This window comes from Botryllus schlosseri, unplaced genomic scaffold (genome assembly GCF_051294905.1).
Source record: "Botryllus schlosseri isolate E-star unplaced genomic scaffold, Bs_hap1 Bs30a, whole genome shotgun sequence".
Lineage (NCBI taxonomy): Eukaryota > Metazoa > Chordata > Ascidiacea > Stolidobranchia > Styelidae > Botryllus > Botryllus schlosseri.
In genome coordinates this window covers 189,800-212,535 of record NW_027648639.1, presented here as the reverse complement: position 1 = coordinate 212,535, position 22,736 = coordinate 189,800, and the positions used below count along the sequence as shown (strand labels likewise).

Genomic DNA, 22,736 nt, shown 5'->3' with positions numbered 1-22,736 from the left:
CCTGTATGACTAACATTTCGGGATCGTTCACGGAACGGACGGCGTGGCTAAGCTCGTATCCGGTCACTCTACGAAAATATGACAGTCTCGTGCCACTTGCAAGTCCGACCTGGATGATTGTCGCGGCCAAGCAATCCCGCACGTTTTCGTCTGTTAACGGTTGATGGAGGTCTCTTTTAAACGTTTCGCTTTTGATCATTCTAAAAAAAAACACGCATATTAAACTTAAAACTTTACGATATTTTAACCTTAGCACGAACCTTTTGATATTCGGCCAATTTTTATTGATGACGTCCATGTCGAGAGACAAACGTTTCTCGTGCTGCCGCTTTCTTCTTTTATTGGTCGCTCTAGAGTACGTCGCGATGATTTGTAGGGCTCTCAGTTGGTTGTCCGGTGAAACCACTTTTTCCAACAATGCCGGATGCTGCATACGCGCAAATTCAAGAAATCCCTTTAGCGACGCCAGGGTGTTGAAAATAGTGCTCGCGGACAGTCTCCCGTCGGCGTTAGAAATGTACGTGACTAATTGTTCCGGCTCGTCAACCACAAACTTCTTGAAAACTGATTTTAGTTTGCTGACGACCATTTTGGTGTTGACTTCGTCGAGCGCTTGCACTTGGCGATGCCTTTCGTACAGGGAGAGGAGCTGTAATAAACGGATCTGCATTATTTCGGTAAAAAAGTGACACATTACCTTCAGAGTTACTCACGCTTGAAAAGTCGGACTCGAAGGTCAACTTTTTAAAGTTTTCCTGGTAGGTCTCGCAACCTATCCCGAAGCCGTCGCGTATTTTATCGGAATGGATAATCCTCCAGTGTGTTGCTTTATAGGCCGTGGCAACTGGTCTAGAACAGAGTCCACACCAAGACCGTGGGCGACATTCCTTGATGTATTGCTTGGGCTCGCGCAAGTAGCGAGCGGACCTGCGACATGTAATATTTTTTGGCTTCTAGTTGTTATAAATAAGCCAACGACAATCTTACTCTTTAATTCTCTCGACTGACCACTTATGAACGTTCCTCAGATGCCGCGTTCTATGACCTTTGGTGGGTATATGGCAGACTTGACATCGGTCGAGTCTTATTCTTTTAGTGGGTCGAATTGTAACAGGATCGCTGGAATAAACAATAAAACTCCGATATTCGCGGCTCTCTAGCGCTCCCTACGTGACCCCGCATCATCTAGTCACACATTGACGTGACCAGCGCGCGCTTAGGAGCCGGGAGGTGCGTCGTTTGTCATTCTGAGCCGTCCCAGAGAAGAGAAAATGGCAGAAAACCCCCAGAAATCCGATTATCGCCGCTCTCTAGCGCCCCTTACGTGACCCCACCCCATCGAGCCGCACATCGACGTCACCAGCGCGCGCTTAGGAGCCGGGAAGTGCGTCGTTTGTCATTATTAGCCGTCCCAGAGAAGAGATAATGGCCGGAAACCCTACCGGAAATCCGATATTCGCCGCTCTCTAGCGCCCCCACACGTGACCCCACCCCATCGAGCCGCGCATCGACGTCATCAGCGCGCGCTTAGGAGCCGGGAGGTGCGTCGTTTGTCATTCTGGGCCGTCCCAGAAAAGAGATATTTGCCGAAAACCGGTCCAGGCATTCCTTATGGGATTTCCGCCGACTGTGACGTCACGGCTAATCAAAGGCCACTTTGGAGGCCGCAAGCGGTCCTCCCCCAGGTCGGACATCATCGAGCTGCACATCGACGTGACCATCGCGCGATTTCCAACACTTCGGTGGCTCGTTCGTCGTGCTGGGCTCACCCAGAGTTGAGATATGGCACGAAAACTGGCCCATGCATTCCTTATGGAAGCTGGACTTCCGCAAAATCTCGCCATGTTAAAGTATAGGGAATTTTTCGAGACGTGTAGTCCAATAACTCAACTCGTGTATGTAGCACATAGTTAAACGATCCCGCGTTCGAATTGGCGCAAAGGGAAGAATACAATACAATGAGAATTTTCCGATTCGGAGTTACCGGGGCTGAGATAGCGACGAGTTATGGATACGAGTTACGGCCCGAAATCCAACTATTTTGGACTCGGTAAAAGCTACTTCGCCGAATCCTGCCACGCTAAAGTATAGGGATTTCGGAATTAGAAGAATTTTTCACTCACCCGGTGACTTTAGATTCCATTATATGCTCTTGATGCACGGTAATCCTCTAAAAACGTCCTTCCAACGCGACAGTTCACTAGCATATGAGCGCGCGGCGAGAATTTTCTGGAAAAATATATTCCCGGGTCATTATTACGTCATAGAGGGCCCGAAATTTTTTTTCTCGAAAATCGGTCTGGGGCCCGCCGAAACACGTTTTTTGACGATTTTTATGCATTTTGGGCGGTTGTTGACACTGTTTAAGGTCCTAAATCACGCTCTGGTTGTCTTGTGCCAAGTCTACAAGACGCCTAAACCAGTTTTACACGTAACCGGCACGCACAACTACCAATATAGACGATGCAGTACCCGCCGAAACACGGTTTTTGACGATTTTTATGCATTTTGGGCGGTTGTTGACACTGTATAAGGTCCTAAATCACGCTCTGGTTGTCTTGTGCCAAGTCTACAAGACGCCTAAACCAGTTTTACACGTAACCGGCACGCACAACTACCAATATAGACGATGCAGTACCCGCCGAAACACGTTTTTTGACGATTTTTATGCATTTTGGGCGGTTGTTGACACTGTATAAGGTCCTAAATCACGCTCTGGTTGTCTTGTGCCAAGTCTACAAGACGCCTAAACCCGTTTTACACGTAACCGACACGCACAACTACCAATATAGACGATGCAGTACCCGCCGAAACACGTTTTTTGACGATTTTTATGCATTTTGGGCGGTTGTTGACACTGTATAAGGTCCTAAATCACGCTCTGGTTGTCTTGTGCCAAGTCTACAAGACGCCTAAACCCGTTTTACACGTAACCGACACGCACAACTACCAATATAGACGATGCAGTACCCGCCGAAACACGTTTTTTGACGATTTTTATGCATTTTGGGCGGTTGTTGACACTGTATAAGGTCCTAAATCACGCTCTGGTTGTCTTGTGCCAAGTCTACAAGACGCCTAAACCCGTTTTACACGTAACCGACACGCACAACTACCAATATAGACGATGCAGTACCCGCCGAAACACGGTTTTGGACTCGGTTAAAGCTATTTCGCCGAATCGCGCCACGCTAAAGTATGTGGATTTGACAACTACAAGAAATTTTCACTCACCCGGTGACTTGAGATTCCAATAAATGTTCTTGATGCACGGTAATCCACTCCGAACGTCCTTCTAACGCGACAGTTCACTAGCATATGAGCGCGCGGCGAGAATTTTCTGGAAAAATATATTCCCGGGTCATTATTACGTCATAGAGGGCCCGAAATTTTTTTTCTCGAAAATCGGTCTGGGGCCCGCCGAAACACGTTTTTTGACGATTTTTATGCATTTTGGGCGGTTGTTGACACTGTTTAAGGTCCTAAATCACGCTCTGGTTGTCTTGTGCCAAGTCTACAAGACGCCTAAACCAGTTTTACACGTAACCGGCACGCACAACTACCAATATAGACGATGCAGTACCCGCCGAAACACGTTTTTTGACGATTTTTATGCATTTTGGGCGGTTGTTGACACTGTATAAGGTCCTAAATCACGCTCTGGTTGTCTTGTGCCAAGTCTACAAGACGCCTAAACCAGTTTTACACGTAACCGGCACGCACAACTACCAATATAGACGATGCAGTACCCGCCGAAACACGATTTTTCACGATTTTTTTCAATTTTTTTGGGTTTTTGACCGACTATTGCGGAGCAGTCACACTGTTTCAGGGCCTCAATCTCGCTGTGGTTGTCGTGTGCTCGGAGTACAACAGGGAGAGACCTCTTTTACGGGTCTCCGACACGGACCAGGAGCGATATCGACGGAGCAGTACCCGCCGAAACACTGTTTTTTACGATTTTTTGAATTTTGCGCGACAATTACGGGGCCGTGACACTGTTTAAGGTCCTAAATCTCGCTGTGGTTGTCTGGTGCAGGGCCTACAACAGGGAGAGACCTCTTTAACTGGTCTCCGACGCGGACCAGTAGCGATATCGACAAAGCAGTACCCGCCGAAACAAGAGTTTGGACCTAATCGATTTTTGAGAAAATTTTGGAAAATTTTTTTTTCTCCGATTCCGATTTCCCGCACACCGACGGACTCGTGGGAGCCCGTAGAAGGCGAATACACTGTTTTGCGGGCGCTGGGAGGCCGTACGAAAAAGTAAAAATTTCACCCTCGTTCTGGCATCACGAGTCCATTGCGACTATGCACGTAGCTCTAGGACGCACAGGAGCCGAGATACGAGTTTTTCGCGAATAACTCGGCCCCTGTTGGGGCCAGACCCACGCGGGACCCCTCGTTGGAAGCGGCGCAGCGAGACGAATCCGGGAAAAAAAAAATTATCGAATTCGGACCACCCGGAGCCGAGATATCTCCGGTTAAAGGCCGCCCAAAACGGACCTTTGACCGGCTCTGGAGGCCGAGCCGTTGGTCGGATCGGGATAATTCCTTTGCGGGGCGTCTTCAAACAGTGCGGGGAACGCGCCCGTGTGGTTTTTAGGTGAAAAAATTTTTTTTCGGACTTTAACTTTTTCACGATCTCGGCCCCGTGTTATAGTATGGAGATTTCGGACTTAGAAAAAATCCGACGAGGTGAAAAATTTTTTTTCTTCGATTTCCAAATAAAGGCCACCGTCGGACTCGGGGGAGCCCGTAGACCGCCGCTAGCCACTTTTCCGGTCGCTGGGAGGCCGTACGAGAAAGAAAAATTTTCGCCCTCGCTTTGGCATCAGGAGTCCATTGCGACTATCCACGTAGCTCTACGGCGCACAGGAGCCGAGATACGAGTTTTTCGCGAATAACTCGGCCCCTGTTGGGGCCAGACCCACGCGGGACCCCTCGTTGGAAGCGGCGCAGCGAGACGAATCCGGGAAAAAAAAATTATCGAATTCGGACCACCCGGAGCCGAGATATCTCCGGTTAAAGGCCGCCCAAAACGGACCTTTGACCGGCTCTGGAGGCCGAGCCGTTGGTCGGATCGGGATAATTCCTTTGCGGGGCGTCTTCAAACAGTGCGGGGAACGCGCCCGTGTGGTTTTTAGGTGAAAAAATTTTTTTCGGACTTTAACTTTTTCACGATCTCGGCCCCGTGTTATAGTATGGAGATTTCGGACTTAGAAAAAATCCGACGAGGTGAAAAATTTTTTTTCTTCGATTTCCAAATAAAGGCCACCGTCGGACTCGGGGGAGCCCGTAGACCGCCGCTAGCCACTTTTCCGGTCGCTGGGAGGCCGTACGAGAAAGAAAAATTTTCGCCCTCGCTTTGGCATCAGGAGTCCATTGCGACTATCCACGTAGCTCTACGGCGCACAGGAGCCGAGATACGAGTTTTTCGCGAATAGCTCGGCCCCTGTTGGGGCCAGACCGACGCGGGACCCCTCGTTGGAAGCGGCGCAGCGAGACGAATCCGGGGAAAAAAAAATTATCGAATTCGGACCACCCGGAGCCGAGATATCTCCGGTTAAAGGCCGCCAAAAACGGACCTTTGACCGGCTCTGGAGGCCGAGCCGTTGGTCGGATCGGGATAATTCCTTTGCGGGGCGTCTTCAAACAGTGCGGGGAACGCGCCCGTGTGGTTTTTAGGTGAAAAAATTTTTTTCGGACTTTAACTTTTTCACGATCTCGGCCCCGTGTTATAGTATGGAGATTTCGGACTTAGAAAAAATCCGACGAGGTGAAAAATTTTTTTTCTTCGATTTCCAAATAAAGGCCACCGTCGGACTCGGGGGAGCCCGTAGACCGCCGCTAGCCACTTTTCCGGTCGCTGGGAGGCCGTACGAGAAAGAAAAATTTTCGCCCTCGCTTTGGCATCAGGAGTCCATTGCGACTATCCACGTAGCTCTACGGCGCACAGGAGCCGAGATACGAGTTTTTCGCGAATAGCTCGGCCCCTGTTGGGGCCAGACCGACGCGGGACCCCTCGTTGGAAGCGGCGCAGCGAGACGAATCCGGGAAAAAAAAAATTATCGAATTCGGACCACCCGGAGCCGAGATATCTCCGGTTAAAGGCCGCCAAAAACGGACCTTTGACCGGCTCTGGAGGCCGAGCCGTTGGTCGGATCGGGATAATTCCTTCGCAGGGCGTCTTCAAATAATGCGGGGAACGCGCCCGTGTGGTTTTTAGGGGAAAAAAAAATTTTTCGGACTTAGTCGTTTTTCGACACTCGCCCATGCTTTAACATAGGGCCCATACCGTAGCATGGGCGGGCGCGCCGGACTTGCTCGGATCGGTTCCAAACTTCGTGTGCGGGGTCTCTAGGCGGGCTTTTGGCCGGCAAAAAACTTGGACTTTTTCCGAGGAATTTTTCGGACTTGGTCGTTTTTCGGACCTCGCCCATACCTTAACATAGGGCCCATACCTTAACATGGGCGGGCGCGCCGGACTTGCTCGGATCGGTTCCAAACTTCGTGTGCGGGGTCTCTAGGCGGGCTTTTGGCCGGCAAAAAAAATCAACTTTCTCCGAGGAAAATTTCGGACTTAGTCGTTTTTCGACCTCGCCCATACCTTAACATAGGGCCCATACCTTAACATAGGCAAATCGCCTATACTTGGTCGGATCGGCTCCAAACTTCGTGTGGGGCCCCTCTAGGGATACTTTTGGCCGGCAAAAAACTTGGACTTTTTCCGAGGAATTTTTCGGACTTAGTCGTTTTTCGGACCTCGCCCATACCTTAACATAGGGCCCATACCGTAACATAGGCAAATCGCCTATACTTGGTCGGATCGGCTCCAAACTTCGTGTGGGGGGTCCCGTGGGAGGCCTTTGGGGAAAATTTTTTTTTTATTTTTTTTTTATTTTTTCGGAAAAAAAAAATTATTTTTCGGGAAAAAAAATTTTTTTGGTCGGCGAAAATTTTCCGGCCCCCCGGCCTTAGTTCGGCTCTGAAAAACGACTAAGTAGAAAAAAGTCACCAGGGTTTTCGGAAAAAGACTAATATAGGAAGGGGCGCGCGCCCGGCGCCTGACGGGAGGCCGGGCGCGAAACGTTGAATCTGCCGGCGAGAGGGGCTGTCGGCGCGGCGGAACTGATCCGTCGTCACCGGTTGGAGCGAAAGCATATGGGGGTGCGAAGCCAGCACTAATCACGGGTCGGCGAACCTCGAGTCGCGGGTTTAAACGTTGCGTGTCGCCAAGCGCTGCATAGAGCGAGCTTGCCCGGTATGCCGTAGACGGCGGGATATGGATGATAGTGACCCTACACCTGTCATACAGCCATGAGGCATATCGGAGAGCGGACTCAATAAATGTTGCGCGGACGCGATGCGTCGTCCTTCGGGCCTCGCGGCCCAGACCCTTCCTACGTAGCCAAGCGGCGTCCCGGAGGAGAGAATCCGGCGTCGAGAAACGGTCGTCAAATGCCTCGTCCCCACGTCTCGGACGCGTCGAACAGTCGTCAAATGCCTCGTCCCCGCGTCTAGGACGCGTAGTACGCCTTCGGGCGCCGTGCACGGTCGTCAAATGCCTCGTCCCCGCGTCTCGGACGCGTACAGCGGTCGACAAATGCCTCGTCCCCCACGCTGGGCCTCGCGGCCCTTGCCTCCAGCGCGAACGGACGTCGCGTCCCTGCGTTTCGGACGCCATCGCCGCCGAGAGCGAGCTTGCCCGATATGCCGTAGACGGCGGGAACAGGTCGGTCGTAGAACATCGCACCTCTCCTGGCCACGAGGCTTATCGGATAGCGGACTCACCAAGACGCGGCGTGGACGCGACGCTCCGCCCAGTCAGCGGGAAGGCCCGCTATACAAACACGACGTCCTCGGTCAGCCGCGGCGGCTCCGGGCGCTTATCCGTGCATCGCGTCGCGGCAGCGCAGCGCCCGAGCCCCGGCGGCAGGCCTCGCGTCCTTCTCGGATTCGGTTCCGTGCGGCGAGCAGATTCTATTAAGCGGTGAACGGCGGGTGTCCGCGTCCCACGAGACGACGGCGGGCGACCCGAGAACGGTCCTCGCGATCGAGAGAGCGAAAGAAAGCGACGGGCGCCGAGAACGGCGGCGCCGGCGCCGCGGAGCGCCTTGGTCCCGACGTCCGACCCCCGGCCCAGGGGCGGACGCTCGCAGTGCGCGAGAGATATCTGGTTGATCCTGCCAGTAGTGATATGCTTGTCTCAAAGATTAAGCCATGCAGGTGTAAGTACGAACTGAACGTAAAGTGAAACTGCGAACGGCTCATTAAATCAGTCTTGGTTTATTTGGTCCTTGCGAGAGCTAACGTGGATAACTGTGGCAATTCCAGAGCTAATACATGCGACCGAGCGCCGACTCCGGGAGGCGCGCTTTTATTGGTTCGAACCCGACCGGGCCTTCGCGGGCCCGTCTCTTTCGATGACTCTGGATAACCACGCGGATCGCACGCCTTCGCGGCGGCGACCTACCATTCAAGTGTCTGACCTATCAACTTTCGAAGGTAGGCTACGGGCTTACCTTTGTGATAACGGGTGACGGGGAATCAGGGTTCGATTCCGGAGAGGGAGCCTGAGAAACGGCTACCACATCCAAGGAAGGCAGCAGGCGCGCAAATTACCCATTCCCGACACGGGGAGGTAGTGACGAAAAATACCGATGCGGGACTCTAACGAGGCCCCGCAATCGGAATGAGTACATTCTAAAACTCTTGTCGAGTATCCATCGGAGGGCAAGTCTGGTGCCAGCAGCCGCGGTAATTCCAGCTCCGAAAGTGTATGCTAAAGTTGTTGCGGTTGAAAAGCTCGTAGTTGGATGAAGAGCGCGCGGCGCCGGTCCGTCCGTCGAAGGGCGTGCACCGGCGTCGAGAGTTCCGCCTGTCGGCGCTTCCCGGGTGTTCTTGATCGGGTGCACGGGGTGACCGACGAGTTTACTTTGAAAAAATTAGAGTGTTCAAAGCAGGTTTTTCGCCTGCATAGTGTTGCATGGAATAATGGAATAAGACCTCGGTCTCGTTTCGTTGGCGTTCGCGAGTGCGAGGTAATGATTGAGAGGGACAGCCGGGGGCGTCCGTACTCTGCCGTTAGAGGTGAAATTCTTGGATCGGCGGAAGACGAACTACTGCGAAAGCGTTCGCCAAGAATGTTTTCTTTAATCAAGAGCGAAAGTCAGAGGTTCGAAGACGATCAGATACCGTCCTAGTTCTGACTATAAACGATCCCAACTGGCGATCGGCGGGCGTTACGATGACGACCTCGCCGGCAGCTTCCGGGAAACCAAAGTCTTTGGGTTCCGGGGGAAGTATGGTTGCAAAGCTGAAACTTAAAGGAATTGACGGAAGGGCACCACCAGGAGTGGAGCCTGCGGCTTAATTTGACTCAACACGGGGAAACTCACCCGGCCCGGACACGGGAAGGATTGACAGATTGACAGCTCTTTCTTGATTCTGTGGGTGGTGGTGCATGGCCGTTCTTAGTTGGTGGAGCGATTTGTCTGGTTAATTCCGATAACGAACGAGACTCTGGCATGCTAAATAGTTACGCGACCCTCGGCGGTCGGCGTGAAACTTCTTAGAGGGACTAGTGGCGTTTTTAGCCACGCGAGATCGAGCAATAACAGGTCTGTGATGCCCTTAGATGTTCGGGGCCGCACGCGCGCTACATTGGGCGGATCAGCGAGTCCGCCCGGGCCGAAGGGTCCGGGTAACCCGTTGAACCCCGTCCGTGATTGGGATAGGGCCTTGCAATTGTTGCCCTCGAACGAGGAATTCCCAGTAAGCGCGAGTCATCAGCTCGCGTTGATTACGTCCCTGCCCTTTGTACACACCGCCCGTCGCTACTACCGATTGAAAGGTTTAGTGAGATCCTCGGATCTGCCCCGTCGCGGTTGGAGACGGCCGCGGCGGTACGCAGTGAAGGCGACCGAACTTGATCGTTTAGAGGAAGTAAAAGTCGTAACAAGGTTTCCGTAGGTGAACCTGCGGAAGGATCATTATCGTTGGTGGCGAGCCGCGGTGGTCGCCCCTCAATTCAAGTGTCTTCGATCTGGCGCCGGGTCCGCGAGGACTCGGCGTCGCGGTGCCTGCGGGCGCCGCTCGGTTAACGCGAACGAGACTGTAATTCGAGCAGGCGTTCGACGGCGGGCCGGGGAATCCGTCGTCGGGGCACGCTCTAAAGTGGCGTCGGCCTTGAGCTAGTCGGCGCGGAGGTGGCTGAGACCTCTGGGTCCGAGTCGCCGCGAACGAGACTGTGTTAAGCGGCGTCTGCCTTGAGCAAGTAGGCGTCGCGGGCGGCTGAGACCTCCGGGTCCGAGTCGCCGCGAGCGAGACGGGGGACCGAGACCGAACGCCTCTAGGTCCGAGTCCCTCGAACGAAAACGATGCGCGACGCGATGCGGTTGTCCTACGAGCAAAGAGAGTACGACTCTCGACGGTGGATCACTAGGCTCGCGAGTCGATGAAGGACGCAGCTAAGTGCGAGAAGTAATGTGAATTGCAGAACACATTGAACGTCGATATTCTGAACGCGAATTGCGGCGTCGGGCAAATCCCGGCGCCGCGTCTGCCTCAGCGTCGGCGAGTGACGATGCGCGTGGCGGCTTTGGGTTGGGCCGCCCGCGGAGAAGACAAGGCTGAAAGTTTGGGCGTCGGGCTGCGAAGCCCGTCGCCCCGAGGTAGACCGGCGCGCGCCTGCGTCGGGGCCGGACCCGGTCGTTCTGCGACTCGGCCGCCGTTGCGATCGCGCCTCCGCGCGCGGTACTGGCGGTCGAAGCGCCGTTCGGCTTTGCGAGGAGCGGCTCCCGGCGTCTAAGCGAGCCGGAGCCGGCCGAGGCGAGCGGCCGGCAGAGGTACGACTTCGACCTGAGTTCAGGCGAGGCTACCCGCTGAATTTAGGCATATTATTAAGCGGTGGAAAAGAAACCAACGGGGATTCCCCGAGTAACGGCGAGTGAAGCGGGATCTGTCCAGCGTCGAACCTGCGCGTTCTCGAAGCGCGCCGGAATGTGACGTAAGGAAGACCCAATGCGACGGCCGGCGTGCGCCGAAGTCCTTCTGATCGAGGCCTCTCCCCCGCGAGGGTGTCAGGCCCGCGAGGGCGCGCGCCGCCGCCGCTGAGGGTCTTCCCGGAGTCGGGTTGTTTGAGAATGCAGCCTGAAGCGGGTGGTAAACTCCATCTAAGACTGAATACGGTCGCGAGACCGATAGCGAACGAGTACCGTGAGGGAAAGTTGAAAAGCACTTTGAAGAGAGAGTTCAAAAGTACGTGAAACCGTCGAGAGGTAAACGGGAGGGCCCGTCCGGGCTCGGGGTCGCTTTCAGTCGGGCGCGCGGGCGCGTCCGGGCGAAGGGCGGAGGCGCGAGCCCTGTCCGCGTCCGGGCGCGCGTGACGCACCGGCGCACTAGCTCCCCGGGCGGGCCGCGACCGGCTCGCGGTCGGCCAGAAACGCGCTCGGAAGGTGGCCGTCGCCCTCGCGGGCGGCGGTGTCACAGCCGGGCGCGCGAAAAGCCGGCCGGGGGCCGAGGTGACGGCGCCGCGCGCGCCGCCTCTCCGGAGGCGGCGGGCGTTCGTGCGGCCGCGGCAGGCGTCGGGCGTCGGCGGTACCGTTCGCGGTGCCGGCGGCTCCCGCGTCGTCGGGGTCGGGCGTTCGCCTCGCGCGCGGGGTCTGCGGTCGTGTCGGCCACCTTCCCGACCCGTCTTGAAACACGGACCAAGAAGTCTAACGCGAGCGCGAGTTGACGGGCGGTACGAGACCCGAGAGCGAAAGTAAACTGTAGCGCGTCACGGACGCGCGAGGTCGGATCCGGCCCCTCGCGGGGCCGCGAGCACGACCGGCCGGCCGCCGCCGCCGGGGCGGCCGAGCGAGAGCGTTCCCGTTGGGACCCGAAAGATGGTGAACTATGCCTTGGAAGCTCGCGGCCTTCGAGCCGCGGGCGACCCGCTCTTAAGACAGCGTCAGGCGGGGAGTCTGACTTGGGCTTGTGGCAGCCGAGCGTTCATAGCGACGTTGCTTTTTGATCCTTCGATTTCGGCACTTCCTATCATTGCGAAGCAGAATTCGCCAAGCGTTGAATTGTTCACCCACAAATAGGGAACGTGAGCTGGGTTTAGACCGTCGTGAGACAGGTTAGTTTTGCCATACTGAGGAAGCGTTGTCGCGACAGTAATTCTGCTCAGTACGAGAGAAACAGCAGATTCAGACATTTGGTTCATGCGCACGGCTGACAAGCCGATGGCGCGAAGCTACCATCTGGGGGATTACGACTGAACGACTCTAAGTCGGAATCCCGCCTGAGTAGCGACGACGTCCCGGGTGCCTCGAGGCGAGCGAGGCGCGGCTAGGCGCCGCCTTTGCGGGCGGCGCCGACGGAGCCTTTGTCGGTTGACCCTTCGTCGGCCCGTAAGCTTGGGCTGGCCGAGACGACGGTAGCACTTTTCGCGTGGGCGAGGTGCCGCTTCATTCGCAGACGACCTAGTTTGAGATCGGGGTGTCGTACCCGCTAGAGCAGTTTCTCGCTGCGATGCGTTGAAAGACATCCCCGAGATCTATGATCAGCGCCCGGGCTCGCCTCTGGGCGGGCGCGGGCGCTTTTTTCTCGCTGTCTCCGCCGCCTCTGGCGGGGGCGTGGGAGGTGTGAGCTTTGGGCCGCGGCGTTGCGTGGGCGACGGCCGGAGCGCGGCGCGTCAGATTCGGCGCGTTGCGTGGGCCGTTGCCGGAGCGCGGTGCCGGCCTCGGAAAATCGACAGAGTCCGAACCGAGGCGAACCTCGGATGCCGCCCGGGCCCAAGGCAGAGAGCCTGGGCCGCGTGGAAAAACCACAGAGTCCGCGCCTCGGCGCCGGCCGGGGCGCGTTGCCAGGATCGAAGTCCCGGCCGTGCCGCAGAGCGGGCTGAAGTCCCCAGCCCTTGAAGCCCAAGGCAGAGTGCCTGGGCCGTGGAAAACGACAGAGTCCGCGCCTCGGCGCCGGCCGGGGTGCGTTGCCGGGATCGAAGTCCCGGCCGTGCCGCCGCAGAGTCGATCGGAGCGCCCGGCCCTCTGAGCCTATGCCGGAGTGCGCGCCGAGCCCGTGGAATAAGTTACTCCCGCCGTTTACCCGCCTGAGACTTGTACAAAACAGCGCGGTCCGCGCCTCGGCGCCGGCCGGGACGCGGCTCGGGAGACGGCTCGCCGGCCGTCCCGTGAGGCCTGCCGAGAGCGCCGACCCCCTGGCGCCGCCTCGGCGCCGACCGGGTGAGACGGCAGGCGGGCCCGCGTAGCTCACGGCGGCGAGCCGACCTTCTTGGGTGGCCGCGCCGGCTCTCCGGCCGAGCGAGACGGCAGGCGGGCCCGCGGATCGTGCCGCCGCCGGCCGAGCTCGGAGCCGCCTCGGTGAAAACGACAGAGTCCGTTGATTGCTTCGGGCGCGCGCCCTGCAGACCGCCGTCCGGCCAGGCGAGGCGCGGGCGGCGCCGGCTCCGAGATTCCGCCGGCCTCAGAGGAGGCCGAGGGCGGGCCGCGTTTTCCGCCGGATCGACGATCGGGGACATCGAGGGCACCGCGGGCGCGGGCCTCCGACGCCTTTGCGGCGTCGGCTGGCGGCGCCCTCGGTGTTCCTCCATCTTTTTTTTCGTTTTGGTCACGAAATCGAGGTAAAACGGTCGACCTTGTGTCTTTGACATCGGGTCGACCTTTTTGTCTCGATTCCGGAAAAGTCGAAATTCCAAAAGTATATTTTAGTGTTCCGAAACCTATACGAGCGCGTAGAGCGCGTCGAGACGATCTCAACGGTGGTTCGTTCGTCTCGATCGGACCACGGGGAGCGGAGTTATGGCCCGAAGACCGACCCCGATTTCGACCCCGGTCGGGCGCCCGACTCTGGCCGCGGCCGGCCGGGGCTGGCGCCTCGGCCAAAATCTCGAGAATCGCCGAAGCAATCAACGGACTTAGTCGTTTTTCGCACCTCGCCCATACTTTAACATGGGGCCTATACTCTAACATGGGGCCCATACCTTAGCATAGGCGGACCGACTATACTTGCTCGGATCGGTTCCAAACTTCGTGTGCGGGGTCTTATGGATGACTTTTGGCCGGCGAAAAAGTTCAACTTTTTCCGAGGAAAATTTCGGACTTAGTCGTTTTTCGCACCCCGCCTATGCTTTAACATAGGGCCCATACATTAACATGGGCGGATCGCCTATACTTGGTCGGATCGATTCCAAACTTCGTGTGCGGGGTCTTATGGATGACTTTTGGCCGGCGAAAAAGTTCAACTTTTTCCGAGGAAAATTTCGGACTTAGTCGTTTTTCGCACCTCGCCTATGCTATAACATAGGGCCCATGCATTAACATGGGCGGATCGCCTATACTCGGTCGGATCGATTCCAAACTTCGTGTGCGGGGTCTTATGGATGACTTTTGGCCGGCGAAAAAGTTCAACTTTTTCCGAGGAAAATTTCGGACTTAGTCGTTTTTCGCACCCCGCCTATGCTTTAACATAGGGCCCATACATTAACATGGGCGGATCGCCTATACTTGGTCGGATCGATTCCAAACTTCGTGTGCGGGGTCTTATGGATGACTTTTGGCCGGCGAAAAAGTTCAACTTTTTCCGAGGAAAATTTCGGACTTAGTCGTTTTTCGCACCCCGCCTATGCTTTAACATGGGGCCCATACATTAACATGGGCGGATCGCCTATACTTGGTCGGATCGATTCCAAACTTCGTGTGCGGGGTCTTATGGATGACTTTTGGCCGGCGAAAAAGTTCAACTTTTTCCGAGGAAAATTTCGGACTTAGTCGTTTTTCGCACCCCGCCTATGCTTTAACATAGGGCCCATACATTAACATGGGCGGATCGCCTATACTTGGTCGGATCGATTCCAAACTTCGTGTGCGGGGTCTTATGGATGACTTTTGGCCGGCGAAAAAGTTCAACTTTTTCCGAGGAAAATTTCGGACTTAGTCGTTTTTCGCACCCCGCCTATGCTTTAACATAGGGCCCATGCATTAACATGGGCGGATCGCCTATACTTGGTCGGATCGATTCCAAACTTCGTGTGCGGGGTCTTATGGATGACTTTTGGCCGGCGAAAAAGTTCAACTTTTTCCGAGGAAAATTTCGGACTTGGTCGTTTTTCGCACCCCGCCTATGCTTTAACATAGGACCCATACATTAACATGGGCGGATCGCCCATACTTGGTCGGATCGATTCCAAACTTCGTGTGCGGGGTCTTATGGATGACTTTTGGCCGGCGAAAAAGTTCAACTTTTTCCGAGGAAAATTTCGGACTTAGTCGTTTTTCGCACCCCGCCTATGCTATAACATAGGGCCCATACATTAACATGGGCGGATCGCCTATACTTGGTCGGATCGATTCCAAACTTCGTGTGCGGGGTCTTATGGATGACTTTTGGCCGGCGAAAAAGTTCAACTTTTTCCGAGGAAAATTTCGGACTTAGTCGTTTTTCGCACCTCGCCTATGCTATAACATAGGGCCCATACATTAACATGGGCGGATCGCCTATACTCGGTCGGATCGATTCCAAACTTCGTGTGCGGGGTCCTATGGATGACTTTTGGCCGGCGAAAAAGTTCAACTTTTTTCTAGGAAAATTTCGGACTTAGTCGTTTTTCGCACCTCGCCCATGCTTTAACATGGGGCCTTACGGTGAACCGTCCAGACTTGCTCCGATCGGTTCCAAAGTTCGTGTGCGGGGTCTCAGGGATGACTTTTGGCCGGCAAAAATTGGAACTTTTGCCGGAAAAAATTCCGGACTCATGATAGGCGCCAGCTCATGATGTCGCCAGTAGTTACGACTTGGTCGTTTTTCGACCTAGCCCACACAAAGTAACATAGACGGCCATTTCAGACTTGCTCATATCATCTCCAGAATCCTGTGTGGGCTCTCGTTGGTGACTTTTGGCCGGCAAAAAATTGGAACTTTAGCCGGAAAAAATTCCGGACTCATGATAGGCGCCACGTATTGAAGACGCAAATTTCGTGTCATGTTGAACCGTTGAACGCTACGGGAGCAGTAGAACGCGACCAGGGGGTTTCGAACAACGACCAACGCATTCCTCACGGCCGAATTCACCTACGATAGGGATTTCGGACCCGGTCGATTTTCATGATGGGCGCCAGTCATGATGGCGCCATCAGATTAAGCATAAGACCTGATCGATTTTCATGATCGGCGCCACTCATGATCGTCGCCACGAATTCAAGCATACGCCAATACTGTGACATTTCGACTTTATCCGGAAAAATTCCGGACTCCGTCACGCTTTCGTGATCGGCTCCAGGTATCGGAGGCGCCAAATTCCGGGTATCGAAGGCACCAAACGCATGTCAAGGGACTTTATTGGCGCCTTCATTTTGCGTTAAAACGTGTCCGGGATCTCATCATCCATGCCCGTCATCGTGAGGTTGTGGAGCCGGACATGAATTTCGCATTAAGTTTACGTGCGTCGCGTTCTCGACGTCGTGAAAGGGGCTTAGGCGTATCATGGTAGGCGCCACGCTCGTTCTCACGATTTTGGGGATCAAAATCAAGAGTCAAAGAACAAAACTCCGTTCATCCAGGTTTATTTGTCTTTAAAAACGACTTGATGAATCTCATTTTTGAACGCATTTGCTGAAAGTTTAAATAGCATTCCGATTTATATTCGTGAACTATCCTGCTCAGTAGAGGTCCACGATCGTAATAAAACGCATGCAAACGAGAGTCTTTGATCAATTTCTCCACTAGCTCGTTCGTCAACGTGGTCTTTGTCCCTCTCTGACGGTTGCATATCGAATTCGCTATTTCCTCGACGTCATTATCTGCGGGTTTGAATATGATTGGAAATGGAATTTTGGACAGTAATAGCAAATAGATTACCCTCATTTGTGACGATCCGTGTGTCCCGGTCCGTAGCGAATAAAGTTTCCGAATTAGCTCCGTTTGATTGCGTGTCATTTTCGGTGCGAAAAGTGCTATCGTCCTCTGTTTGCAGCTCTGGTTGAACTGTGGTCGGGGTTGGGGTCGGTCTGACGATCCGTGTGTCCCGGTCCGTAGCGAATAGAGTTTCCGAATTAGCTCCGTTTGATTGCGTATCATTTTCGGTGCGTAAAGTGATATCGTCCTTTGTTGGCAGCTCAGGTTGAACTGTGGTCGGGGTTGGGTTCGGTGATTCAAATGATCCTTAATCAACAGTTGCGGTCAGATATATGACGTTATAATTTTATAGGGCTTTACATACCTTCATTTGGGGGAGCTTTTGACGCGGCCAACTCCGCATATAAGTCATCGTGTGTACTGTTCACGGCTTTGCGGAGCATTTCTCTGCATAGAATCGCCCCGGCAGCCGCCCTCTTGGTCCTGCCTATCCCGTCATAGTGTCGACTCGCGACCTCCGTGCTGTGCGACGATGACATCGCAACATGATATTGTCCAATGTCGTCAAGCGAACTCGCCATCGTGGCGACTATTTTACGGAGGTGCTGGTACGTTAGGCTGACTTCGTGGGTACTGAGGTATTCCACGACACAAACCGATAAATTTTGGAACGGCTTGCCGTTCGAGTTTCGCAACGCGACTTCTTCCCGTGACAAATCCAAGTTTGGATTGGTTTGCTTGCAAATCTGAAATCGAAAAGAGGTTTTAGACCGCTCCATTACACGTTCATATCTTCGTAACACCTACCTGTTTGAATCGGTCATAGTCTTTTTGAGTCATAACCAACAAACCCTGACTCGACAGGCACTTGTTGTGGTTGACCTGTATGACTAACATTTCGGGATCGTTCACGGAACGGACGGCGTGGCTAAGCTCGTATCCGGTCACTCTACGAAAATATGACAGTCTCGTGCCACTTGCAAGTCCGACCTGGATGATTGTCGCGGCCAAGCAATCCCGCACGTTTTCGTCTGTTAACGGTTGATGGAGGTCTCTTTTAAACGTTTCGCTTTTGATCATTCTAAAAAAAAACACGCATATTAAACTTAAAACTTTACGATATTTTAACCTTAGCACGAACCTTTTGATATTCGGCCAATTTTTATTGATGACGTCCATGTCGAGAGACAAACGTTTCTCGTGCTGCCGCTTTCTTCTTTTATTGGTCGCTCTAGAGTACGTCGCGATGATTTGTAGGGCTCTCAGTTGGTTGTCCGGTGAAACCACTTTTTCCAACAATGCCGGATGCTGCATACGCGCAAATTCAAGAAATCCCTTTAGCGACGCCAGGGTGTTGAAAATAGTGCTCGCGGACAGTCTCCCGTCGGCGTTAGAAATGTACGTGACTAATTGTTCCGGCTCGTCAACCACAAACTTCTTGAAAACTGATTTTAGTTTGCTGACGACCATTTTGGTGTTGACTTCGTCGAGCGCTTGCACTTGGCGATGCCTTTCGTACAGGGAGAGGAGCTGTAATAAACGGATCTGCATTATTTCGGTAAAAAAGTGACACATTACCTTCAGAGTTACTCACGCTTGAAAAGTCGGACTCGAAGGTCAACTTTTTAAAGTTTTCCTGGTAGGTCTCGCAACCTATCCCGAAGCCGTCGCGTATTTTATCGGAATGGATAATCCTCCAGTGTGTTGCTTTATAGGCCGTGGCAACTGGTCTAGAACAGAGTCCACACCAAGACCGTGGGCGACATTCCTTGATGTATTGCTTGGGCTCGCGCAAGTAGCGAGCGGACCTGCGACATGTAATATTTTTTGGCTTCTAGTTGTTATAAATAAGCCAACGACAATCTTACTCTTTAATTCTCTCGACTGACCACTTATGAACGTTCCTCAGATGCCGCGTTCTATGACCTTTGGTGGGTATATGGCAGACTTGACATCGGTCGAGTCTTATTCTTTTAGTGGGTCGAATTGTAACAGGATCGCTGGAATAAACAATAAAACTCCGATATTCGCGGCTCTCTAGCGCTCCCTACGTGACCCCGCATCATCTAGTCACACATTGACGTGACCAGCGCGCGCTTAGGAGCCGGGAGGTGCGTCGTTTGTCATTCTGAGCCGTCCCAGAGAAGAGAAAATGGCAGAAAACCCCCAGAAATCCGATTATCGCCGCTCTCTAGCGCCCCTTACGTGACCCCACCCCATCGAGCCGCACATCGACGTCACCAGCGCGCGCTTAGGAGCCGGGAAGTGCGTCGTTTGTCATTATTAGCCGTCCCAGAGAAGAGATAATGGCCGGAAACCCTACCGGAAATCCGATATTCGCCGCTCTCTAGCGCCCCCACACGTGACCCCACCCCATCGAGCCGCGCATCGACGTCATCAGCGCGCGCTTAGGAGCCGGGAGGTGCGTCGTTTGTCATTCTGGGCCGTCCCAGAAAAGAGATATTTGCCGAAAACCGGTCCAGGCATTCCTTATGGGATTTCCGCCGACTGTGACGTCACGGCTAATCAAAGGCCACTTTGGAGGCCGCAAGCGGTCCTCCCCCAGGTCGGACATCATCGAGCTGCACATCGACGTGACCATCGCGCGATTTCCAACACTTCGGTGGCTCGTTCGTCGTGCTGGGCTCACCCAGAGTTGAGATATGGCACGAAAACTGGCCCATGCATTCCTTATGGAAGCTGGACTTCCGCAAAATCTCGCCATGTTAAAGTATAGGGAATTTTTCGAGACGTGTAGTCCAATAACTCAACTCGTGTATGTAGCACATAGTTAAACGATCCCGCGTTCGAATTGGCGCAAAGGGAAGAATACAATACAATGAGAATTTTCCGATTCGGAGTTACCGGGGCTGAGATAGCGACGAGTTATGGATACGAGTTACGGCCCGAAATCCAACTATTTTGGACTCGGTAAAAGCTACTTCGCCGAATCCTGCCACGCTAAAGTATAGGGATTTCGGAATTAGAAGAATTTTTCACTCACCCGGTGACTTTAGATTCCATTATATGCTCTTGATGCACGGTAATCCTCTAAAAACGTCCTTCCAACGCGACAGTTCACTAGCATATGAGCGCGCGGCGAGAATTTTCTGGAAAAATATATTCCCGGGTCATTATTACGTCATAGAGGGCCCGAAATTTTTTTTCTCGAAAATCGGTCTGGGGCCCGCCGAAACACGTTTTTTGACGATTTTTATGCATTTTGGGCGGTTGTTGACACTGTTTAAGGTCCTAAATCACGCTCTGGTTGTCTTGTGCCAAGTCTACAAGACGCCTAAACCAGTTTTACACGTAACCGGCACGCACAACTACCAATATAGACGATGCAGTACCCGCCGAAACACGGTTTTTGACGATTTTTATGCATTTTGGGCGGTTGTTGACACTGTATAAGGTCCTAAATCACGCTCTGGTTGTCTTGTGCCAAGTCTACAAGACGCCTAAACCAGTTTTACACGTAACCGGCACGCACAACTACCAATATAGACGATGCAGTACCCGCCGAAACACGTTTTTTGACGATTTTTATGCATTTTGGGCGGTTGTTGACACTGTATAAGGTCCTAAATCACGCTCTGGTTGTCTTGTGCCAAGTCTACAAGACGCCTAAACCCGTTTTACACGTAACCGACACGCACAACTACCAATATAGACGATGCAGTACCCGCCGAAACACGTTTTTTGACGATTTTTATGCATTTTGGGCGGTTGTTGACACTGTATAAGGTCCTAAATCACGCTCTGGTTGTCTTGTGCCAAGTCTACAAGACGCCTAAACCCGTTTTACACGTAACCGACACGCACAACTACCAATATAGACGATGCAGTACCCGCCGAAACACGTTTTTTGACGATTTTTATGCATTTTGGGCGGTTGTTGACACTGTATAAGGTCCTAAATCACGCTCTGGTTGTCTTGTGCCAAGTCTACAAGACGCCTAAACCCGTTTTACACGTAACCGACACGCACAACTACCAATATAGACGATGCAGTACCCGCCGAAACACGGTTTTGGACTCGGTTAAAGCTATTTCGCCGAATCGCGCCACGCTAAAGTATGTGGATTTGACAACTACAAGAAATTTTCACTCACCCGGTGACTTGAGATTCCAATAAATGTTCTTGATGCACGGTAATCCACTCCGAACGTCCTTCTAACGCGACAGTTCACTAGCATATGAGCGCGCGGCGAGAATTTTCTGGAAAAATATATTCCCGGGTCATTATTACGTCATAGAGGGCCCGAAATTTTTTTTCTCGAAAATCGGTCTGGGGCCCGCCGAAACACGTTTTTTGACGATTTTTATGCATTTTGGGCGGTTGTTGACACTGTTTAAGGTCCTAAATCACGCTCTGGTTGTCTTGTGCCAAGTCTACAAGACGCCTAAACCAGTTTTACACGTAACCGGCACGCACAACTACCAATATAGACGATGCAGTACCCGCCGAAACACGTTTTTTGACGATTTTTATGCATTTTGGGCGGTTGTTGACACTGTATAAGGTCCTAAATCACGCTCTGGTTGTCTTGTGCCAAGTCTACAAGACGCCTAAACCAGTTTTACACGTAACCGGCACGCACAACTACCAATATAGACGAAGCAGTACCCGCCGAAACACGGTTTTTGACGATTTTTATGCATTTTGGGCGGTTGTTGACACTGTATAAGGTCCTAAATCACGCTCTGGTTGTCTTGTGCCAAGTCTACAAGACGCCTAAACCAGTTTTACACGTAACCGGCACGCACAACTACCAATATAGACGATGCAGTACCCGCCGAAACACGTTTTTTGACGATTTTTATGCATTTTGGGCGGTTGTTGACACTGTTTAAGGTCCTAAATCACGCTCTGGTTGTCTTGTGCCAAGTCTACAAGACGCCTAAACCCGTTTTACACGTAACCGACACGCACAACTACCAATATAGACGATGCAGTACCCGCCGAAACACGGTTTTGGACTCGGTTAAAGCTATTTCGCCGAATCGCGCCACGCTAAAGCATGTGGATTTGACAACTACAAGAAATTTTCACTCACCCGGTGACTTGAGATTCCAATAAATGTTCTTGATGCACGGTAATCCACTCCGAACGTCCTTCTAACGCGACAGTTCACTAGCATATGAGCGCGCGGCGAGAATTTTCTGGAAAAATATATTCCCGGGTCATTATTACGTCATAGAGGGCCCGAAATTTTTTTTCTCGAAAATCGGTCTGGGGCCCGCCGAAACACGTTTTTTGACGATTTTTATGCATTTTGGGCGGTTGTTGACACTGTTTAAGGTCCTAAATCACGCTCTGGTTGTCTTGTGCCAAGTCTACAAGACGCCTAAACCAGTTTTACACGTAACCGGCACGCACAACTACCAATATAGACGATGCAGTACCCGCCGAAACACGTTTTTTGACGATTTTTATGCATTTTGGGCGGTTGTTGACACTGTATAAGGTCCTAAATCACGCTCTGGTTGTCTTGTGCCAAGTCTACAAGACGCCTAAACCAGTTTTACACGTAACCGGCACGCACAACTACCAATATAGACGATGCAGTACCCGCCGAAACACGATTTTTCACGATTTTTTTCAATTTTTTTGGGTTTTTGACCGACTATTGCGGAGCAGTCACACTGTTTCAGGGCCTCAATCTCGCTGTGGTTGTCGTGTGCTCGGAGTACAACAGGGAGAGACCTCTTTTACGGGTCTCCGACACGGACCAGGAGCGATATCGACGGAGCAGTACCCGCCGAAACACTGTTTTTTACGATTTTTTGAATTTTGCGCGACAATTACGGGGCCGTGACACTGTTTAAGGTCCTAAATCTCGCTGTGGTTGTCTGGTGCAGGGCCTACAACA

At 53.0% G+C, this 22,736-nt stretch overlaps 1 protein-coding gene, 2 non-coding genes and 1 pseudogene across 3 annotated transcripts; 3 read left to right on the top strand and 1 right to left on the bottom strand.

Moving 5' to 3' along the window:
• The first annotated feature begins 8,173 nt into the window (after positions 1-8,173).
• Positions 8,174-9,998, top strand: LOC145460010 (small subunit ribosomal RNA). Its single transcript, XR_013921672.1, has one exon. It is a non-coding gene; the product is annotated as a small subunit ribosomal RNA (ribosomal RNA).
• A 426-nt stretch (positions 9,999-10,424) lies between these two features.
• LOC145459997 (5.8S ribosomal RNA) lies at positions 10,425-10,578 on the top strand. Its single transcript, XR_013921660.1, has one exon. It is a non-coding gene; the product is annotated as a 5.8S ribosomal RNA (ribosomal RNA).
• Positions 10,579-10,859: 281 nt separating this feature from the next.
• Positions 10,860-12,558, top strand: LOC145460027 (large subunit ribosomal RNA; annotated as a pseudogene).
• A 3,994-nt stretch (positions 12,559-16,552) lies between these two features.
• Positions 16,553-19,962, bottom strand: LOC145459983 (uncharacterized). Its single transcript, XM_080338425.1, has 8 exons — positions 19,865-19,962; positions 18,729-18,860; positions 18,455-18,668; positions 18,002-18,390; positions 17,668-17,941; positions 17,225-17,606; positions 16,864-17,166; positions 16,553-16,805 (listed from the first exon to the last, which is right to left on the bottom strand). Exons 1-8 carry the CDS (start codon positions 19,882-19,884, stop codon positions 16,558-16,560), a joined length of 1,962 nt encoding a protein of 653 aa, XP_080194551.1. The 5' UTR covers positions 19,885-19,962; the 3' UTR covers positions 16,553-16,557.
• Positions 19,963-22,736: the final 2,774 nt, after the last annotated feature.

Coding starts and splice junctions, on each gene's coding strand:
- LOC145459983 (XM_080338425.1), bottom strand. CDS start 19,884: ATGGAATCTAAAGTCACCGG. Junction 17,942..18,001: donor AATTGGCCGAATATCAAAAG/GTTCGTGCTAAG, acceptor GTTTTTTTTTAG/AATGATCAAAAGCGAAACGT. Junction 17,167..17,224: donor AAAAGCTCCCCCAAATGAAG/GTATGTAAAGCC, acceptor CTGTTGATTAAG/GATCATTTGAATCACCGAAC.